Raw genomic sequence first — 18,064 nt, 5'->3', positions numbered from 1 at the left:
AGGTGAGGACAGAGGAGCCTGATCTACTGCAGTCCATGGGGTTGCAAAGAGTTGGACTCGACTTAGCGACTGAACGAGGACAATAAAATTTTTAGTAGTCTATAAATCACGAGCTAATAATTGTCTCTTTCTATTCCTTGTAAACAGCATCTGCACAAGATTCAAGTCAGTCTATTCACTGAACTCAAGAGAACCTCTCAACAACCCCTGGATTTGGGGAGGGCAGACAGCAGTATTCCCATTTCACAGATTAGAAGACTGAGAGTTAGGGACTTGCAATTTAGGAGCAGGGCTGCTACTATCCTCCAATTCTCTCAAGACAACAACATCACTCTCTTTCCACCAGACCACCCTGATGCCAACACAAAGAGGAAGAAATTACAGAAAAAAAAATGTTTTCATCAGGAAAAACTGCAATCATCAGCAAACTACAGATCCATTCTCATCTACCTCAGCAGAAATAAGAGCTTCATTTAGGGTATATACATTTATGCAAATCCATTCTTTGGACAAATGGGAGGAAAAAAAAGAAAAATGAATAAAAGGCAAAGACCACAGTTGCACTCACCACACACAAAGCCATCTGGACTAACAGCAAAAATACTTCTTCCCTTCAACAGCTGAGGGTGGGCACAGCTGGCGTTTACGAAGCTCTGAAAGTGGTTTTCCGCCACCCACTGTGGCAGCCATTTCAACTGGCAATCACACAAAAGGCTTGATGTATTTAAGTGCCTGAGGAGAGTAATTCCATTCAGTCTGTTTTGTATGAAATGCAGATTTCTACAAGTAAACTAAACTCAAGTAAATATTAACAAAGCATTGAATGGAGAAACCAAATACACACATCCCATGGAATAAATACTCTGTAGTGCATCTTAAAATGCAAGACAGGGAACGAGCACCATTGTTTTGTTGGTGGTGGTGGTGTTGTTCTTATTGGTGGGAGAGACAGAAGTATAGCAACGCTGAAAATATCTCAGTCCTGAAAACTGGTTACTATGATGAGGCACTGCGCTATACTGGGTCTCACAAATTTAAATCGCATATTTAAGAAAAAGAAACTCCTCGTTGCAACAAATGGGACAAAACCCCACTCCTCCTGCCTTCTGAAAATAAAAGTTAAGTCACGTGATGAACGTGCCACATACTTTCTACAGATACCTAATCCAGATGCCCCATCCCTTGACAGGTGGCCCCTCAATGTTTTATGTGAAACTCTTGGAAAGAAAAGAAATGCTTACAGTTGTTGAAGCTTCTTCATTTGTGAAAAAGCATTGCCTTGTAATGACATGATTGCGTTGTCACTCAGGTCTCTGAAAAAGCCACCAAATCAAACACATTAGAGGAAATTACGGTCACTGTGTGCCTTCAGGCACAGGTTGGGCCCATGATGCCTACCCCCAACTCACCCCCAAAATACTCTATGTGCGGAAATGCCCCAACAGGGTGATCACAGAACTCATCAGGAGGCTTGTGTTCTAGAACAAGGATATCTGATTCAGAGGCAGATTCTACTATGCTGAGAGAGATTTTACATCACCACATACAGATTTTTTTGACTCCTAAGGGCCTAAGCCGTTCTACCGTGTTCTTTTCTTGTATTTCTCACTATTCAAATTAGTAAACTTTAGTTACTTAAATACACATATAAAATTCCTCATTAAATAAATTATGCTTTTAAAAAACCATCACGTATAGAATATCTTCTATGACATGCAACCATGTTAAGTGATTTTTGCTTACACATTATTACATGTTATTCCTCACAGCAACACAAAAAAGAAGATGGTATAACCAGCTTGGCTCGGCATGAAAGGGGCAGATAAGATTTGAACTCAATTATTTTCAGTTTCAAAACCGCTGTTCTTAGTCACTAGCCTCTCCTGACACATACAACTTACTAATGGCGAGACAGGCAGGTGTTCAGACAAGAGGTACTTACTAAAACACACCAACCAACAAACAACCACTTCAGGCAGGACATTCATAAAATGCGAGAATATTCTGGGCTGATTTTTTTTTTCACTGGTGCTGACAAGCAGGCTGATTTAAAGTCCTCCCCGCCTGAACTACTGTTTTCCTTTAGAGGATTCAGAGTGGACAAAGGCGATTCCGAATGAGATGAGGGGCAAGAGAAGACAGAACCCAGGTCCCAAACGTGAGAAAAGAAGGACGCTGGGAGAGTTCTGAAGGTTTAGGAAACGAAAGGAGACGTTAATGCTCCAAGATCCACTAATTTCACTTTCCCAAGAGCGGAAGGGTCAGATGACAAATGCTTTTGGCTAGTTTCCCTTTGAAAGTAACTTGCTCCCGGAAGCCCGGCAACACTGGCCGCCCTTCCACACTCTGCCCGGCAGGCACCCCACTGTAACCCGGGCCGCGGCACGGCTGCCGGGGCTGGCCGTCCAGAGCTTTCTGCAGGCCGGGGCTCCGTGGGAAGATGACGAGAAAGTGGTGCCCAGATAATAACTACGCGCACAGCGCCAGGGACGGTACAAACCAACCGTGTACTTGAAATGATAACTTCTACCGTCCAGGTTAACAGATAATAAAACCCTCGGCTATAAACGTTAAAAGTCAGGCTGGACACACGGCACACGGCCGCAGGCTCCCACTGCACGTGTCGACACAGACGTCCGCCCGCGGTCATCAGAAGCTGGCCGGCCGTGGTCCTGCGGGTGCTGACTGCCACTGAGGCTGCGCGCTTCCACTCTTCGTGCCTGAAAACATCCGAGTCCCTAACTGTCATTTCAGAAACGCGTGCCTCCAGCTCCCGGGCAGGCCGAGGTCGTGAAGGAGACAGCTGCTGTGATGGGAGAGGCTGCCCTGGATTGAGCTCTGCTCCTGCCAGCGGCTAACTTAGAGGTCAGTAGCAAGAGATGAGAAAGAACAAAAAAGGAGGAAAAACAGGCTGCGTGCTTTTTATAATTAAACAACGGCAACAACAAACAGAAGTTCTCCAAGTAGTGTTACAACTCTCCAGTCACTCTCAGGAACTGGGGTTGGCGTAGGGGGAACTGTCTTTACTGATCTTGCAAGTCACCCTCTTAACTGTTCAATTTAAGCAAGAACTCTTAGAACCTCCATGTCTTAACTTAAAAATTCAGATAATGATAGCTATTAAATAGTTTTCTCGTGAGGATTGAGAAATATAAATAAATACCTGACATAATGCTTGATGTGCAGTGGGTACATAAGAAATAGTAGTTTTTTAAAAAAATTTAAATATGCCACTGCTTGAGAAACATAGCTAAAGGAAACCCCAAAATGATGGAAAGAAACACCTTTAAATGCAAAAGAAACATGTATGTGTGCACTTACACTTCCATACAGGTATAAACAGACAAGTAGGTACATAGACAGACAAAGGGCGGATAGATGTGCACATTTTATATGAGACAGTACCAACAAAATTACATTCTCGCTTGTGTTATCTTCATGACAAATAAGGGGATAACCACCGCAGACTGCCTCTAAGGTAACTAAACTGCTACTCACAGGTGTTCTAACGCATCCAAACCAGTGAAGGCTTTCTTTGTAATGGATCGAATCCGGTTTCCCTGGAGTATTCTTTAAAAAAAAAAAAAAAGTTACAATAGAACAGTTAGTAAAAAGCCATTTTGGAGTGCAATTGTCATGAAAAGAACTGCTTTTTAAACCATTTGTGAATATTCCCTTTTCAATTAAACAATACATCCTTAAAAAACATATCCATGACACAGATTTCAGTTCAGCATGGTTGCAAAGCATCTGACAGAGAACCCAGCAAAAACAGGTATTCAAAAGTTACTCTGATGGGTAAAGTAAAGCAGTGATTATTTTCAAAGAGGCAGAAACTTATTCCAAGTAAAATGTCTCAAAACACTCATAAATAAAGCAGGTAACAGTGGAGACTGTCTCCTTACCCACCCACTCCATGGATACCTTCATCACTCACAGAAGTTTAGAACTAAATGGATGTCAATTTGAAAGTTACTCATTTAAAATACAGAATTTGGCCATCTGCAAGGCCATTTTGTGGCCAAATAGAAACAATGTTTTTATCCTGTGCTGCTTGGAATCCACTGATAAACCACCAATGATCACTGGTCACTGGATCATTTCATTTAAACATTTCTGTGACATTTCAAATGTTGAACTTAGTAAGTGCACTAACCTTTACACAACAGTAATCCCCAGAGTCTAAGCTCTTGAGACAACTGAAAATTTTTATCTAGATATTAAAATCAGCTGCAATGACCCAGTTGTAGGGTAAAAGCACCATAACCAAGGAAGAAAACCTAATTAATACACTTCCTGTATAGCAGTAGTCATCTGGGAAAATGATAAAAGGTAGCAACCAGATTAAGCACCTCTTTTCACAACTCTTTAAAGATGTCAGTTTGTGTGTGGAATTGAGTTAGATTAAGATAAAATGTTCAGGGAACACGCTGGTGGTCCAGTCGTTGGACTCAGGGCTTCAAATGCTGTCACCCCTTAGTTCTCCTGGTTGGAGAACTAAGATCTCAAGCCATGCAGCATGGCCAAAAACAAAAAACAACATATTTGCGTCAAAGAGTGACACAGATTATGAAGCAAACGATACTCACAGGCGCCTCAGTTTGTCAAGCCCAGAGAAAGCACCATTCATGTCCTCAATGGTCCAGGAAATTTCATTATTCTTCAGATCTCTAGTTAAAAAGGAAAGATACTGAAACTGGTACCAGATATGTAACAAAAGATACAGGCTTTTTTCTTTTTCTTTTTTAATCAAAGTGGCCCAGAGGAGATGGGTTTTTATTTATGTAATTAATTATTTACAGTTGCACGGGCCAGGTCTTCACTGCTGTGTCTGGGCTTTCTCCAGGGTGTGTGGGCTTCAGCACTTGTGGTCCTCGGGCTCTCAAGCATGGGCTCAGTGGTTGTGGCTCACAGGCTTAGCTGCTCTGTGGCATGTGAAACCCGACCGGACCACGGATCAAACCAGTGTCTCCTGCATTCCTAGGCGGGTTCTAAACCACTGTGCCACCAGGAAGCATCCTCTATCAGAGATATGCTCAGAAAGCTAAGATCATGTAATTTCTAATAAATCCCTCATAACTCCCCATATCATCTCTGCCCCTTTCAAAACAATAGAAAACTCTTTCTCCCCTCAACGTACTTCTTACCTCCTCCCTCAACAACATTTTACACTTTTGCCTGAAATTAGGATAGCTGACTCTGGTCCTATGAGCTCCTCTATCAAGATGACTAAATTCTGAAAGACTTGAATAGCCTGAAAAGTACGGTGAACTTTAAAACCACCGTTCCAACCACACAAGGAGCAGGGTGCCAAGGCATACAACATACTTTTCAATTATGTAATGCTTCAAATAGTGTACAGAGCAAAAGTTTCTGACAGTGCAAAAATTCAGAGCCCGTTGCACAACATTCAAATGAATATTTGAGAGCTTTTCCAAAGGTCAATTAATCCCACCCCCTCTTCCTTCTCTTGGGACAGAGATCAAGTCTGGATAGAACTGGTCTCACCAACAGGCATCTTCCTTTGCTGCCCTTTATATATCTTTCCTGCTCTGGGTAATTTTTAATCTGCATTTTTACGAACAAAAAATGAGCGGATTTAAAACTGTTTGCCTCTTGAGCAGTTACCAACTTCCCGGAGATCCTGAGAAGGCTAACTGTAATGACCTCACCAATCTGATCACGGTTCCTTCTAATCCCTCTAAGAAGCACATATGGATGAAATGGACTGATTTTAATCAAACTGATCTGGGAAAAATTAAGACACTTCTTCTGAGGCTGTACACATTTCCTTCACAACAAAGGAAATCTGCTTGGAGAAAAGTAGGTTATGCTTAGGAACCAATTAGCTTCATGCACAGAGAGCAAAATGTGTAACCTGCAAAATGTGTAACTTACAAAGTCTTCAAGCTGGAAAGCCCCCGGAAGGCACAATCAGCAATGTAGCTGACTCTGTTATTCCCAATGTGCAATGTATTTAGCAAGCTTAGGCCCAGGAAGCTTGAATCATCCAACCTCGATAAGTGATTGTACGTTAGGTCCCTGTAAAGAGAAAACGAACAACAACAAAAAAACCAACAATAGCTTTTATTTTCTAATTCAAAGCAGTGATTTGTAGGAGAAAAAACAAGACAAAAACAGGTAATATATATTACCACAATAATCCTTATTTTAAAACTCCTCCTTCTTAATAATACCAAGGTAAACATTATTCCTAATCCTAGTAATTAAAATCTTTTTATTTGAAAATCACCACCATTGCTTTAGCCCCTGTGCCACGGAATTGAAACAGCAGTTGCTGATGTTGAAGCTAGCTTCAACTTCTCACAAAAAAACTATGCCTAGGTTGCATGTGAAAAAAAAAGAAAAAAGCTGTCACCTTGGAAACTCTGTTATGAAAATTTCACAGATCACTGGTAAGAAGCTCATGCTTTGGCATGATTCCTGCTCTCAAACCTGAGGAGAATAGCAGGCTACTCACAGCTCACTGAGTTTCTGGCAGAACTCCCAGGCATCAGGGCTGATCCTGTTGATGGCATTCTGACTGAGATGAAGTTCCTGCAGCATCAGCAAGCCATAAAGCCAGCCTTTGGTAATCTCTGTTAGGTTGTTATGGTCCAGCTGCCTACATTGACAACAAGAGTCAAAAGCAGGATCCTAAGTTTATTATTGAGACTCTTCAAAGGGGACACGATTACGACCTATTAGATATGCCTACTGAGGTGTGTAGCTTTTGTTATACAGAGATATCACCAGAAAATACTACGCTTCTACATTCCCAGTCACAACAGCTGAAACAAAACTAAATATTAAATGATAAGATTACCAATGATGAGGCTGTAACACAGGGTTTCAAAGAAAAGCTGCTGAATGCTTACAGAGCATTTCAGGATCACACTGCCTGAGCAGGAACTGACCACCCACACTTACAAGATTTCCATGCTGCTCAGCCCCCAGAAAGCTCCATCCATGAGTCTTGTCACTCCATTTCTTTGCATTTTCAGAGACTTCAGAGCACCAAGTCCTTGGAAAGTGAGTCCATCTACGTTTTTAATCTTGTTTCGGTTGAGTTCACTGCGTTGGATGTTAAACAGTTAGCTTATATGACAAATTCTGGAGGCAGTAATAAAATGTGACATTACGACAATACAGTTAAACTAGCCTGCATTAAATTACAGAGGCTATTTTAAATTTCTGAACATTTTTATTGAGAAGAATTTTGATTTATTAGCAGTGAACAAATTTCCTTCTGACACATGGGATGCATTTTCAGAGCGATAAAACACGGACACCAGACTGCACTAGAGTTTCTAAACTGTTGTCCATTCAGTGTAGAACTAAACATGTTAATATTGGTTTTTAAAGTTATCCAGAATGGGAGTACTGAATATCATGTTAAAACATGAGGTCTATTCAGGAGCAGGACTGTCAAGCTCATCCTGTCCAACTGCTTACAAAAGTTGATTCCCCTCTGTCACGATTTGCCCTGTGTTTAATGCTTTCTCTTGGAGGCAGTCATTCTTAATCTTGTTGGCACCCTGGAATTACCTGGGGAGTTTTAAAAAATTATTGAAGCCGGGATCCTACTCCCAGAGGTTCTAATGTAATTGGTGTAGGGTGTGGCCTGGGCACTGGGATGTTTAAAAGCTCCACAAGTGTCTATAATATGCAGCCAAGGCTGAAAACCACTATATGGTAGGAGCCTGTTCAGAGAGGGCGCCACCGTTATTAATGAGACAGTTCTTTGTAGCTCCTTAAGCTGCCAGGGCCCCTGCAGTCAGTCGCTGGCAGTATCCTCGCCCTCTGCAGCTCCATGGAGAGTCACATCTTCCGTGCCATCATGATGTCTTTGTATGGAGGTTGTTTGATGACCACACTCTCCGCTCTTGGGAACACCCAACCTGCTTCTCATGCAGAAGACTACGCTGGGTGACTTCTAAGGCTCTTTCTGATTCAGATTCTGCATCTCCAGCTCTGGGAGGAAAGGGAGCTACCTCCTTGCTGCTAAACTCCTTCTGCCACGTGGTGGATTTTAGGGGGACCATGCCAAGGGTTTAGAGGACGCCATATCTAAGAGAACATTTTACTTACAGGTGTTGCAGTTGGGGCAGTTTAAACATCTTGGGTGGAAGAGCTGAGATACGGTTCCTGTTCAGCTTCAATACCAGGAGTGTGTGGGACAAATTGTCAAAATACCCAGGTTCCATGGATGTGACTCGGTTGCTGTTGATATACCTGTAGAAAGTCTGAAGCTGAGTTTCTCTTTGGGAAGTTAAAGTGCATGCGTTCTCTGTGCAGAAACACTTGTTCAGAGGGCTGAGCCATTATTTGTTACAATGGACATTAATATAATTAACTCTTTAGGTCCCTGAAGGCCAATGTCAACTATGATTCACATATTTCTAGGGAAAGAGTGACTAAAACATTTGAAGATTACAAGCATCTGTTAGAAACGCTTATCTAATTTTTGTGAAATTCATTTATTAATAAAACACACCAGTGGCTTACTTTTGATTAATTTTTTAAAGAAGCACTTGGTTCCTCTATAGTAGTCAAAGGAGATCTCATTGTTTTGCAATCCAAAAGTGTAAGAATTAAATGAAGACAGAGGTTTAAAAAAAAGTTAGCATTCTGGTCTCTATCATAAAAGTTGTTTCTTTTTTAATATAGCACAATATTTTCATCACAGGTGAAAATTTTGTTAAAAACAACTGGACTTACAGATACTTGAGTTGTAGGGGTGGAAGTGCAGTTTTAAGTTCTGAAATATTATTGCCACTCAGGTCCAAAGTTTCAAGGGATTGAAACTGCCTCAGATGTTCAGGTAATATTTCCACAATTTTGTTTCCAGCTCTGGATTTAAAGAATGGCACAGATAACAGGATGAATGGTACAACAATCTGAAAGGTGAAAAATACTATTTCTAACTTGTTCTTCACAAATATGGAAAACTGATTGCTCTAAAGAGCACTTTTAACACAGCAACTCTTTAGTCACTTCAATGTTTCGCTAAATAACAGATCATAAAGTTAGAAATATGAAAAACATTCCTATATAAATCTGGTGTGTTTAACAGCTGTGGTTATCTAAATGGAATGCATTTAAACTGATTTTTTTTCTTTCTGTGACTTTGTTAATGGTCTTTCTTCCTTATCATTTTATGAAATGACCAGCAGGAAGCTGGCCTTCTGGACACTGGTCTGTTAGTTCCCTACTAATCCATCTCTGCTTCTTCTCTTGGAAAGTATACATACTGTAGGTGCAAATGAGCTTAAAATACTCATTAGACTGGGCTTTTTAAAAGCCATCATGGACAACTCTCTTTTTCTCTAAGAAAGAGCAAGTTTCAAAGCATTGCTGTATTCTTCAAAACCAGTGGATATACTCCAAGGCTTTGAATATTACAAAAGTTATTAGTTAAGAGCATGCCAGTCTAAACAATCTCTGGGAACAAGGAGATTTTAAAAAAGCTTGAGACTTTAAAAAAGTCTTAAACACCAGATCATGGGAGCCACATAGCTTCTACAGCTCTTCACATTTAAATTAAAATTAAATGTTCAAGTTCAGTTCCTTAGTCACAGCAGCCACATGTCAGGTCCTGAACAGCCACATTAGCCTGGTGTCTGTCAAACGGATCAGTGCACACACAGAACATCCCCACTATCGTGGAAAGTTCTACTGAAGATCACTACCCTAGACCACAAATGAAAAAACAAACATAAACAAGCCAGAGGCCAAGTCAAAGCTATTAAAAGGTCATCAATGCAACAGTTTTCAAAGGGGAGATTCAACACTGAATGACAAGCTTGCTAGAAAACAGGAACCAAACTGGTGTGCAAAAACCATCTTAACTGTCATGTCAGACCAGCCAGCTTGGGCTTCTTAGATCATCTACCAGGCAAGAGAACGGAGAAGGCAATGGCACCCCACTCCAGTGCTCTTGCCTGGAAAAGCCCATGGACCGAGGAGCCTGGTAGGCCGCAGTCCATGGGGTCGTGAAGAGTCAGACACGACTGAGCGGCGTCACTTTCACTTTTCACTTTCATGCACTGGAGAAGGAAATGGCAGCCCACTCCAGTGTTCTTGCCTGGAGAATCCCAGGGATGGCAGAGCCTGGTGGGCTGCCGTCTACGGGGTTGCACAGAGTCAGACACGACTAAAGTGACTTAGCAGTAGCAGCAGCAGCAGACAAGAGAAAGTAAAATGTCAAGGGAGAGAGGCTTGGATGACGGCAGAGTGTACCTAAAAAGAAAGGTCTTTTCTTCACAGCCGAAGGACAATGAAACAATCTGAAGGCTCTAAGTGGAACTTTGTATGTTATATAAGTCACGTGCTGCCATTTCTAGACATTCAGTTCAGTTCAGTCGCTCAGTCGTGTCTGACTCTTTGCGACCCCATGGACTGCAGCATGCCAGGCTTTCCTGTCCATCACCAACTCCCAGAGTTTACTCAAACTCATGTCCATTGAGTCAGTGATGCCATTCAACCATCTCATCCTCTGTGGTCCCCTTCTCCTCCTGCCTTTAATCTTTCCCAGCATCAGTGTCTTTTCAAATGAGTCAGTTCTTTGCATCAGGTGGTCAAAGTATTGGAATTTCAGCTTCAGCATCAGTCCTTCTAATGAATACTCAGGACTGCTTTCCTTTAGGATGGACTGGTTGGATCCCCCATGCAGTCCAAGGGACTCTCAAGAGTCTTCTCCAACACCACAGTTCAAAAGCATCAATTCTTCGGTGCTCAGCTTTCTTTATAGTCCATTTCTCACATCCATACGTGACCACTGGAAAAACTACAGATGTGACTAGATGGACCTTTGTTGGCAAAGCAATGTCTCTAGTTTTTAATATGCTGTCTAGATTGGTCACGGCTTTTCTTCCAAGAAGCAAGCATCTTTTAATTTCAGGCTGTAGTCACCATCTGCAGTGATTTTGGAGCCCCCCAAAATAAAGTTTCTCACTGTTTCCATTGTTTTCCCACGTATTTGCCATGAATTGATGGGACTGGATGCCATGATCTTTAGTTTTCTGAATGCTGAGTTTTACGCCAGCTTTTTCACTCTCCTCTTTCACTTTCATCAAGAGGCTTTTTAGTTCCTCTTTGTATCTGCCATAAGGGTGGTGTCATCTGCGTATCTCCAGACACAGTCTTAGGTAAAACTCACTTAAGAGGAAAATTTAGAAATGAGATTGTATGTGTATCTTTGTTACCAATAACCACAGTCGTACGTGCTTTGAGTTCATTAATATATTTCTGACCAGAGGATTTTTGCAAATACTAACGCCCGTGGCCAGAGATTTGTTAATACTGAAACACTCCATTCAATAATGTTCAGGTAACAAAAGATGCATTAAAGCATTTCTGGGTCTGTAAGTTGTTAAGTTCTTTTGCATTATTACGATTCATGTGCCTCTCACCACAGGAGCACCTCTCATGGATTTCCAGAAAATCCTCTGCTGCATCTGGCACACCTCTTTTTATGCTGTTGGTCTCTGCCACACTGTGAGCGCCTTTGAAACTGTGTCTCTACCCCTCAGTTTTGGAATGTGCACGTGTGCGTGCTAAGTCGCTTCAGTCCTGTCCGACTCTGTGAGACCCAATGGACTGCAGCCCACCAGGCTCCTCTGTCCATGGGACTGTCCAGGCAAGAGTACTGGAGTGGGGTGCCATGCCCTCCCCTCCAGGGGATCTTCCCAACCCAGGGATCGAACCTGTGTCTCTTACATCTTCTGTGTTGGCAGGCAGGATGGGAATCCCGTTTTAGAATATATAAGTAATCTAGTAACACTGAGCACATATTAAAAGCCAAGACCTATGCTAGACATTTTTCATATATTATGCCATCTAATCATAACATCTCTCTGGTGTTTAAATTAGGAAACTATAGCTTTTAACCTAAGAAGTCTAAGCTCTCCCATCTCACAGAGTAATTCCCTATTGGTCCCGAAAGCACTCCCTAACGGCTGTTTCATTGAGTACAAACATATTTTGGTATGAGAGTGCTTACATAAAGATGCACCTCCAGAAGGGCCTGCAACTTCTCACGCTTGCAAACATGCTGAACTACTGATTCCAAACTCCTCCGGGGATGCACACCAGCTCACTGAGCCATCGTCATGCCAACACTGAGTGCCCACCCACTCAGTCCTGTCCGACTCTTTGTGGCCCCATGGACTGTAGCCTGCCAGCCTCCTCTGTCCATGGGATTCTCCAGGCAAGAACACTGGAGCGGGCTGCCACTTCCTTCTCCAATGCCAACACGAAGGAGGCCCTAAAAACGGGGTCTCACCCCAGGTGGATTAAGAGGAACCCAGGAGTCTGCGTATATTTGGCAACGAACAGAGCAGAAGGCCAGCTTCCCAAATCCCTGCAAATGCAAGGTGCTGCTTTGCCCGGTAAGGGGAGAAAACAGGCCATACATTTTAAATCGGTTCCAATAACAAAGAACTAACACAACTCCCAAAACACTGTTGAAAAACCTCCATGTGTTACCTCTAAGGACTGTCAGGGAATTGTCTTTTTTAACCCAAGTCATCTGAAAATCTAACACCATTTTTAAAGTAATCCTACATAAGGCAACAGGCATGGGTGATTTATACCCTAATAGCTAAACTCTGTGAAAATAGTAAGGTTCAGCAAAAGGCGGGGGGATTAGCAGTCCCATGGATAAGTTACAATTATCAAGCTCCTGAGATTCCCATAAAGTCTTAACAGACTTTGTTTAGAGTTAAGTCAGCCACGACCTCTGATTCTGACCATTTCCCGCATCTGGATTCATCATCATGTAAACCCCTTGATCTAGCTGTGAGGTACAGGGTAAGGCAAGTGAGACAATTAGTCAGTTTCCACGTTCCGGAGATGGATTCAGTCCAACAGACAAGCCACAAGGCCGTAGGGTCAGGGTGTGTGGGTTTAAAAAAAAAAAAAACCACATTTCGGGGGACAAAAATGTTCTCTTCAATGCATTTAGCCCAAATGTTTGCATTACCAGGATGTCCCCTCCACCAAACAGCAGAGTAACCCTGAAGCACCCCCCCTCATCTCCTTCCCTCCCTGTCTGGTCTGTAGGCACTGCCTCCCATCAAACTCTGCATCTGGTTTTGGTCCCCAGGTTGTGTGGGGCTGACTAGCAGAGCTACGCTTCTATTTAACAACAAGAAGAAATAGCCACAGGTTCGCAATAAATGGAGCAAGCTAGTAATTGGCGGGAGGGTGAGGGAGACCCACAGGTGTCTATCACCACGTTGCTCAAAGAAGGCTGCAAGGTAGATAACAGGCCACACAATCTTTGGTTTGTGCATTCGTTTGTTTATAAGGTAATTATGAACAAGGTATTAAAACTGCCAATTACTTGAGTGACGAATAAAATTTTCCTTGCAGTTAAAGTGTGCTCCGGCCAAAGCCGACAATTTCCTGAGCTGCACACCTCCTAAATTGCAGTGTGAAAGTGTTCAGTTATAAATGGAGCCTGTACAGTGACTCTTTGTCAGCCCTGCGTCCCAGCACAAAAATCCCTCACAACTGCCAGGATAATGGGCCCTGTATCACAAAATTTTAACTCTGTTCTCATGGAACTGAATTAAATCCAAATACCAGTTTCATATTAGCTCTCAGATTAACTGGCAAATAACCACCTGATATGTACCAGTTTAAAAAAACAAACTTGTTCTCTATCAAACAAGAAGGGTTTTTTAAAAAGACAACTACATTTAAAAAAATTAGTTTAAAAAATCTTTTAAATCACTTAAACCCCTCAAAATAAATATATTTCATAACAGAGTGGGGTCACAAATAACCACTTCTAGGAGACAAAGATTCAATTCAAGTCCAGTTTTAATTTTTCTCCAAATACGGATAAATGCCAAAATTGATGAACACATTAAAAGCACTGCAGCTAAGTAATATTTTTGGCAGAAGATGTGCAATCTTTTAACAGATAACAAAACTGTGTATCTTTTTCCATTACTTAAGTTAATGTGGAAATGCCATCCTTCCATTGTTCAAAAATCTGCACTCTTAGCAATGGAAGGCATCTCAGCCTTGTGCAAATCCATCTTAAGGACCACGAATATTTTGGTTATTTATGCTTGTTGAGAGTACAAGGCGTTCCTTGGTCACATCATTGCTGAGGTCAAGTATAATCAGTCTCTTGTGGACAAATACAGACTTGGGGGCCGGGTCAGTTGGAATGCAGATGGTGGCCTTAAGCTGCTCAGAGGCCAGGGGAAAAACAGGGGGCCTAGGTATTCCAGCCTTGGCTTCTCAGGTCCAACAAAAATGGGTTCACTCTGTCGCTAATTTCATTTTTTGGCCTACTTTGCCAAATACCTTTAAGCAAAACCAAACCCAACTCACCATTTTTATATGGTGGTGTTTGCTCTGAGTGTGCCGATGACCTGACAGAGAACAAGATGGATGTCATCCCTGACCTCACAGCACTGACTTCTAGTCGGGGGACCAGGCAGGCAAGAGGAAGCCGCCACCACGGGACACGTGACGACGAAAGGACAGACTCCTAAAAAGCGGTGGGAGGGGGTGGGCACCAGCAAACGGCCCCTGGCAAAGGGGAGGCTAGTGTTCTGAGCAGAAGCAAGGGACCTAGAGACTGTCGACAGAGTGAAATAAGTCAGAAAGGGAAAAATAAATATTGGATATTAATGCATGGAGGCGGACTCTAGCAAAATGGTATAGATGATTTTATTTGCAAAACAAAAACAGTCACAGACACAGTGAACGAACATGGATACCAAAGGGGAGGTGGACCAACTGGGAGACTGGGCTGACATATTTCCAGTCCTAGGGATCAAACGGATGACTCATGATCATCTACTGCACAGCGCAGGGAACCCTACTCAACGCTCCGTGGTCACCTAAATGGGAAGGGCATCCCAACGGGACGGACTACATGTGTGCGTACGGCTGAAACCAACTCAACACTGCAAGGCGAGTCTACGCCAATAAAAACTCATTTAAAATAAAATGTAAACAAAAGGGAATACTAAACAAGGAAGTGAGCGCAAGGCAAAGCTTTTCCCCTTAAAGAAACGGGAGAAAGCCGTGACGGTGGGAGGTCCTGAGTTGAGACGGGAGAAACAAGAAGCACAGGAGTGAGGAGCCGGGAGGTGAGAGGAGGTCAAGTGGGACCCCGTAAAACACGCTAGCCACCCGGCCTTTATCTCAGGTCACTCACGTGGAGGGCGGAGGACAGGGGGTCTCAGATGGAGGCTGACAACGTCAGACGGGGCTGGGGAGAGGCAGGAGGAGGTGCCGACTGAGGAGGGATGCTGGGGAACAGCGATGGTCTGCCGGGGGAGACCCACTTTGTGGGGGATAGACGATGGCTGGATGGCATCACCGACTCGATGGACATGAGTATGGGTAAACTCTAGGAGTTGGTGATGGACAGGGAGGCCTGGCGTGCTGCGATTCATGGGGTCACAAAGAGTTGGACACACGACGGAGCGACTGAACTGAACTGAAGCCCCGTTCTTCCTCTGGTTTGCAGGGCCCAGGCTGTGCCTTCTCCTGCCCCTGCACAGGGGCTCAGGTTTCGCTCTGCAGCCTCTGGACACTGGGACCCAGTGCCCTCCACGTGACTCGCTGCCCCTGTGAGTTGTCCGTGTATACGAGAGTCCTCAGGGGGTCCCCCCTGAAAGCAGAGTAGGGCCCCCTCTTGCTCAGATGTGAGATGCTGCTGACCAGAATAGCCCAGTTCTGGCATTTCCATGTCTGTAAGCCCTAGGAACATGGCAAAATGTGTAATTCTCACGTGTGAGAAATGTGTCCCTTTGTTCTCATACCCTGAACCCTGCAAAGAATGAAAAGGTGTGAGAAGTGTTCGTCACTCAGTTGTGTCTGACTCTTCTGAGACTCCATGGATTGGAGCCCACCAGGCTCCTCTGTCCATGGGCTTCTCCAGGCAAGAATACTGGAGGGGGTTACCATTTCCTTCTCCAGGGGATCTTCCCAACCCAGGGATTGAACCTGCACCTCCCGTGTTGACAGGCGATTCTTTAGCATTGAGCCACCTAGGAAGCCCTTTTGCAGTCCTAAGTGGATATAAGCTGTGTTAGTTTATTTCCAAAGTTGGAGAGGAGAGTCCCAGAGTGGAAGATTCTTTGTGAGGAACCAGAATATCAAGTTTTATCACACTAGAATTCCTGAAACCAATTAAACTGTAGCTTCTTGGTGAATAAGAGATAACTGTCAATGGTCTCAACTGTCTCCTGCCTGCTGGACAACATAAAGGCAGCTGAAGGTTCTGCAGTTTGTTGTGTAAAGTCATGCAAGCTTGGCTGTTTAGAGAAGGTATGCACATGTGGCATTTTCCTTTTAGAGAGGGTATGTGCAGTGAAATTTAATCTGAAACCATTTTTTTTTTTTTTTTAACATGCTGCAATGCCCTCTGTTCTTAGAATACATTACTTGACCACATCCACGAAGTCCAGTTCAGTTACTGCAGCCAACAAATTGCTGAGTCCATGGTCATTCCATACAACCAGGAAGCAAGCACATTAACTGCACGAACTGGGACAATCGGCCAGGCCCCAAGGAAATGCTGATTGTTATATGTAAGTCACCAGTTTACCACCATTTGTAAAGGTATTACAAGTTGTAAAAGAAAACATTACATTTGCAAATACATTAAAGATCATTTGTATTTCCAAAAATAACCTCCCTTCTCTCCCCATCCCCACAAAAAAAAGAAAAAAAAGAAAGCTTCCTTGAAAACTACCTTGGCTGGAATAACTAACCCCGTAGTATTAGGCTTCTTTTAGCAAAGAGACTTGGCAAGAAAGAACCTCTCCCGTGCAGATAAAAATAAACTGTCTCTGCTCATCTTTTTTCTAAAAAGATAATTAAGAAGTTTCATTAAAAGAACACATGTTTAGACTGGTCCACTGGGTCCTGTAGCATCAAAGGATAAAGCCAACTGAGGAAGCTTCTGCAAGGAGACAGATTCCTGATGAAGCATTAGTGGTCTGTAAGGAGCACAGAATCCATTCTTTCAGCTAAAAGCCAGTTCAACAGAAAAATATAATTATCTTTGGGATCAAGAACATGATAAAGATGCCCACAAAGTTTTAATACTGAGATCCTCCAATAATCAGGGCCCAGGTGGCTCCAATGGCAAAGAATCCGCCTGCAATGCAGGAGATCCGGGTTCAGTCCCTGGGTGGGGAAGATCCCCTGGAAGAGGAAATGGCAACCCACTCCAGTATTCTTGCCTGGAGAATTCCATGGACAGAGGAGCCTGGCGGGCTGTAGTTCATGGGGTCACAAGAGTTGGACAAGACTAAGCAACTAACACTTTCACTTTTACAAGCATGAAAAAAGAAGTATAGGCAGAAAACGCCCTTGTGCCACACACAAAACAACCCTTTTTCTGAGCCCCCAAATATACATTCATTTCAGTCCTTTCATGTAAACAAAGTTTAAGGACAAGGTCCTAGAAGACAACAGGATCCTAAACAAGACACCTACTGAACAACTGTTTGAATTTGAAATAACTGAATTATATACAACAAAAATTAACTCTAATAAATCACAATTTTTTTTCCCTACCTCTCTTTTGAGGCAGAGTCTTCCACAGTCACTTTCACAGGTCAGACCACTGCTGTGACTAATCTGTGAGTTTAAGTCTTCCCACAAGTTTGTGGTTTACTTGTGATAGAAGAAAATCTCTGATTCATCTTTTGGTTCTCAAAACTCAGAATTAAATAAATGGGTTTAAGACCATGAAGTGACCAAATAAATCTTGATCAGTCTTAAAACTCTAGATCAAGCTTTAGATTGGCCAGTAAGGATGCACCTAAACTGTGGTTCAAGATGCATATGTACATCAGAAAGCAGTATCACCACTACAGCTTCCAGCCAGAAAAAGTAAACATACACTGGGATTCCACACGTCAATCAACCTGCCAAAAGCAGAATCTCTTTGAAGCAGCAGTTCCTACCACAGGTCCCCAGCAAGGAGATTCTGATTCTGTTCCCACTTGTGTGTCTTGATCTACCATACTGTGTGAACTGATTTTCTGTTAGTGGGAGGAAATGGAAGGAAAAGTCC

At 42.9% G+C, this 18,064-nt stretch overlaps 1 protein-coding gene across 1 annotated transcript in view; it reads right to left on the bottom strand.

The window, feature by feature from the left end:
- Nucleotides 1–18,064, bottom strand: part of LRIG3 (leucine rich repeats and immunoglobulin like domains 3) — a 51,558-nt gene that overhangs the window by 12,506 nt on the left and 20,988 nt on the right. The window contains exons 4-12 of the mRNA XM_061131073.1: nt 8,722–8,853; nt 8,092–8,235; nt 6,931–7,074; nt 6,482–6,625; nt 5,899–6,042; nt 4,590–4,670; nt 3,499–3,570; nt 1,242–1,313; nt 569–732 (exon numbers count right to left, since the gene is read on the bottom strand). Of these exons, the coding sequence (XP_060987056.1) occupies nt 569–732; nt 1,242–1,313; nt 3,499–3,570; nt 4,590–4,670; nt 5,899–6,042; nt 6,482–6,625; nt 6,931–7,074; nt 8,092–8,235; nt 8,722–8,853 (1,097 nt within the window). The remainder of the gene's footprint in view (nt 1–568; nt 733–1,241; nt 1,314–3,498; nt 3,571–4,589; nt 4,671–5,898; nt 6,043–6,481; nt 6,626–6,930; nt 7,075–8,091; nt 8,236–8,721; nt 8,854–18,064) is intronic.

This window comes from Dama dama, chromosome 3, assembly GCF_033118175.1.
Source record: "Dama dama isolate Ldn47 chromosome 3, ASM3311817v1, whole genome shotgun sequence".
Classification (NCBI taxonomy): Eukaryota; Metazoa; Chordata; class Mammalia; order Artiodactyla; family Cervidae; genus Dama; species Dama dama.
This window is presented reverse-complemented; position numbering and strand designations above follow the sequence as displayed.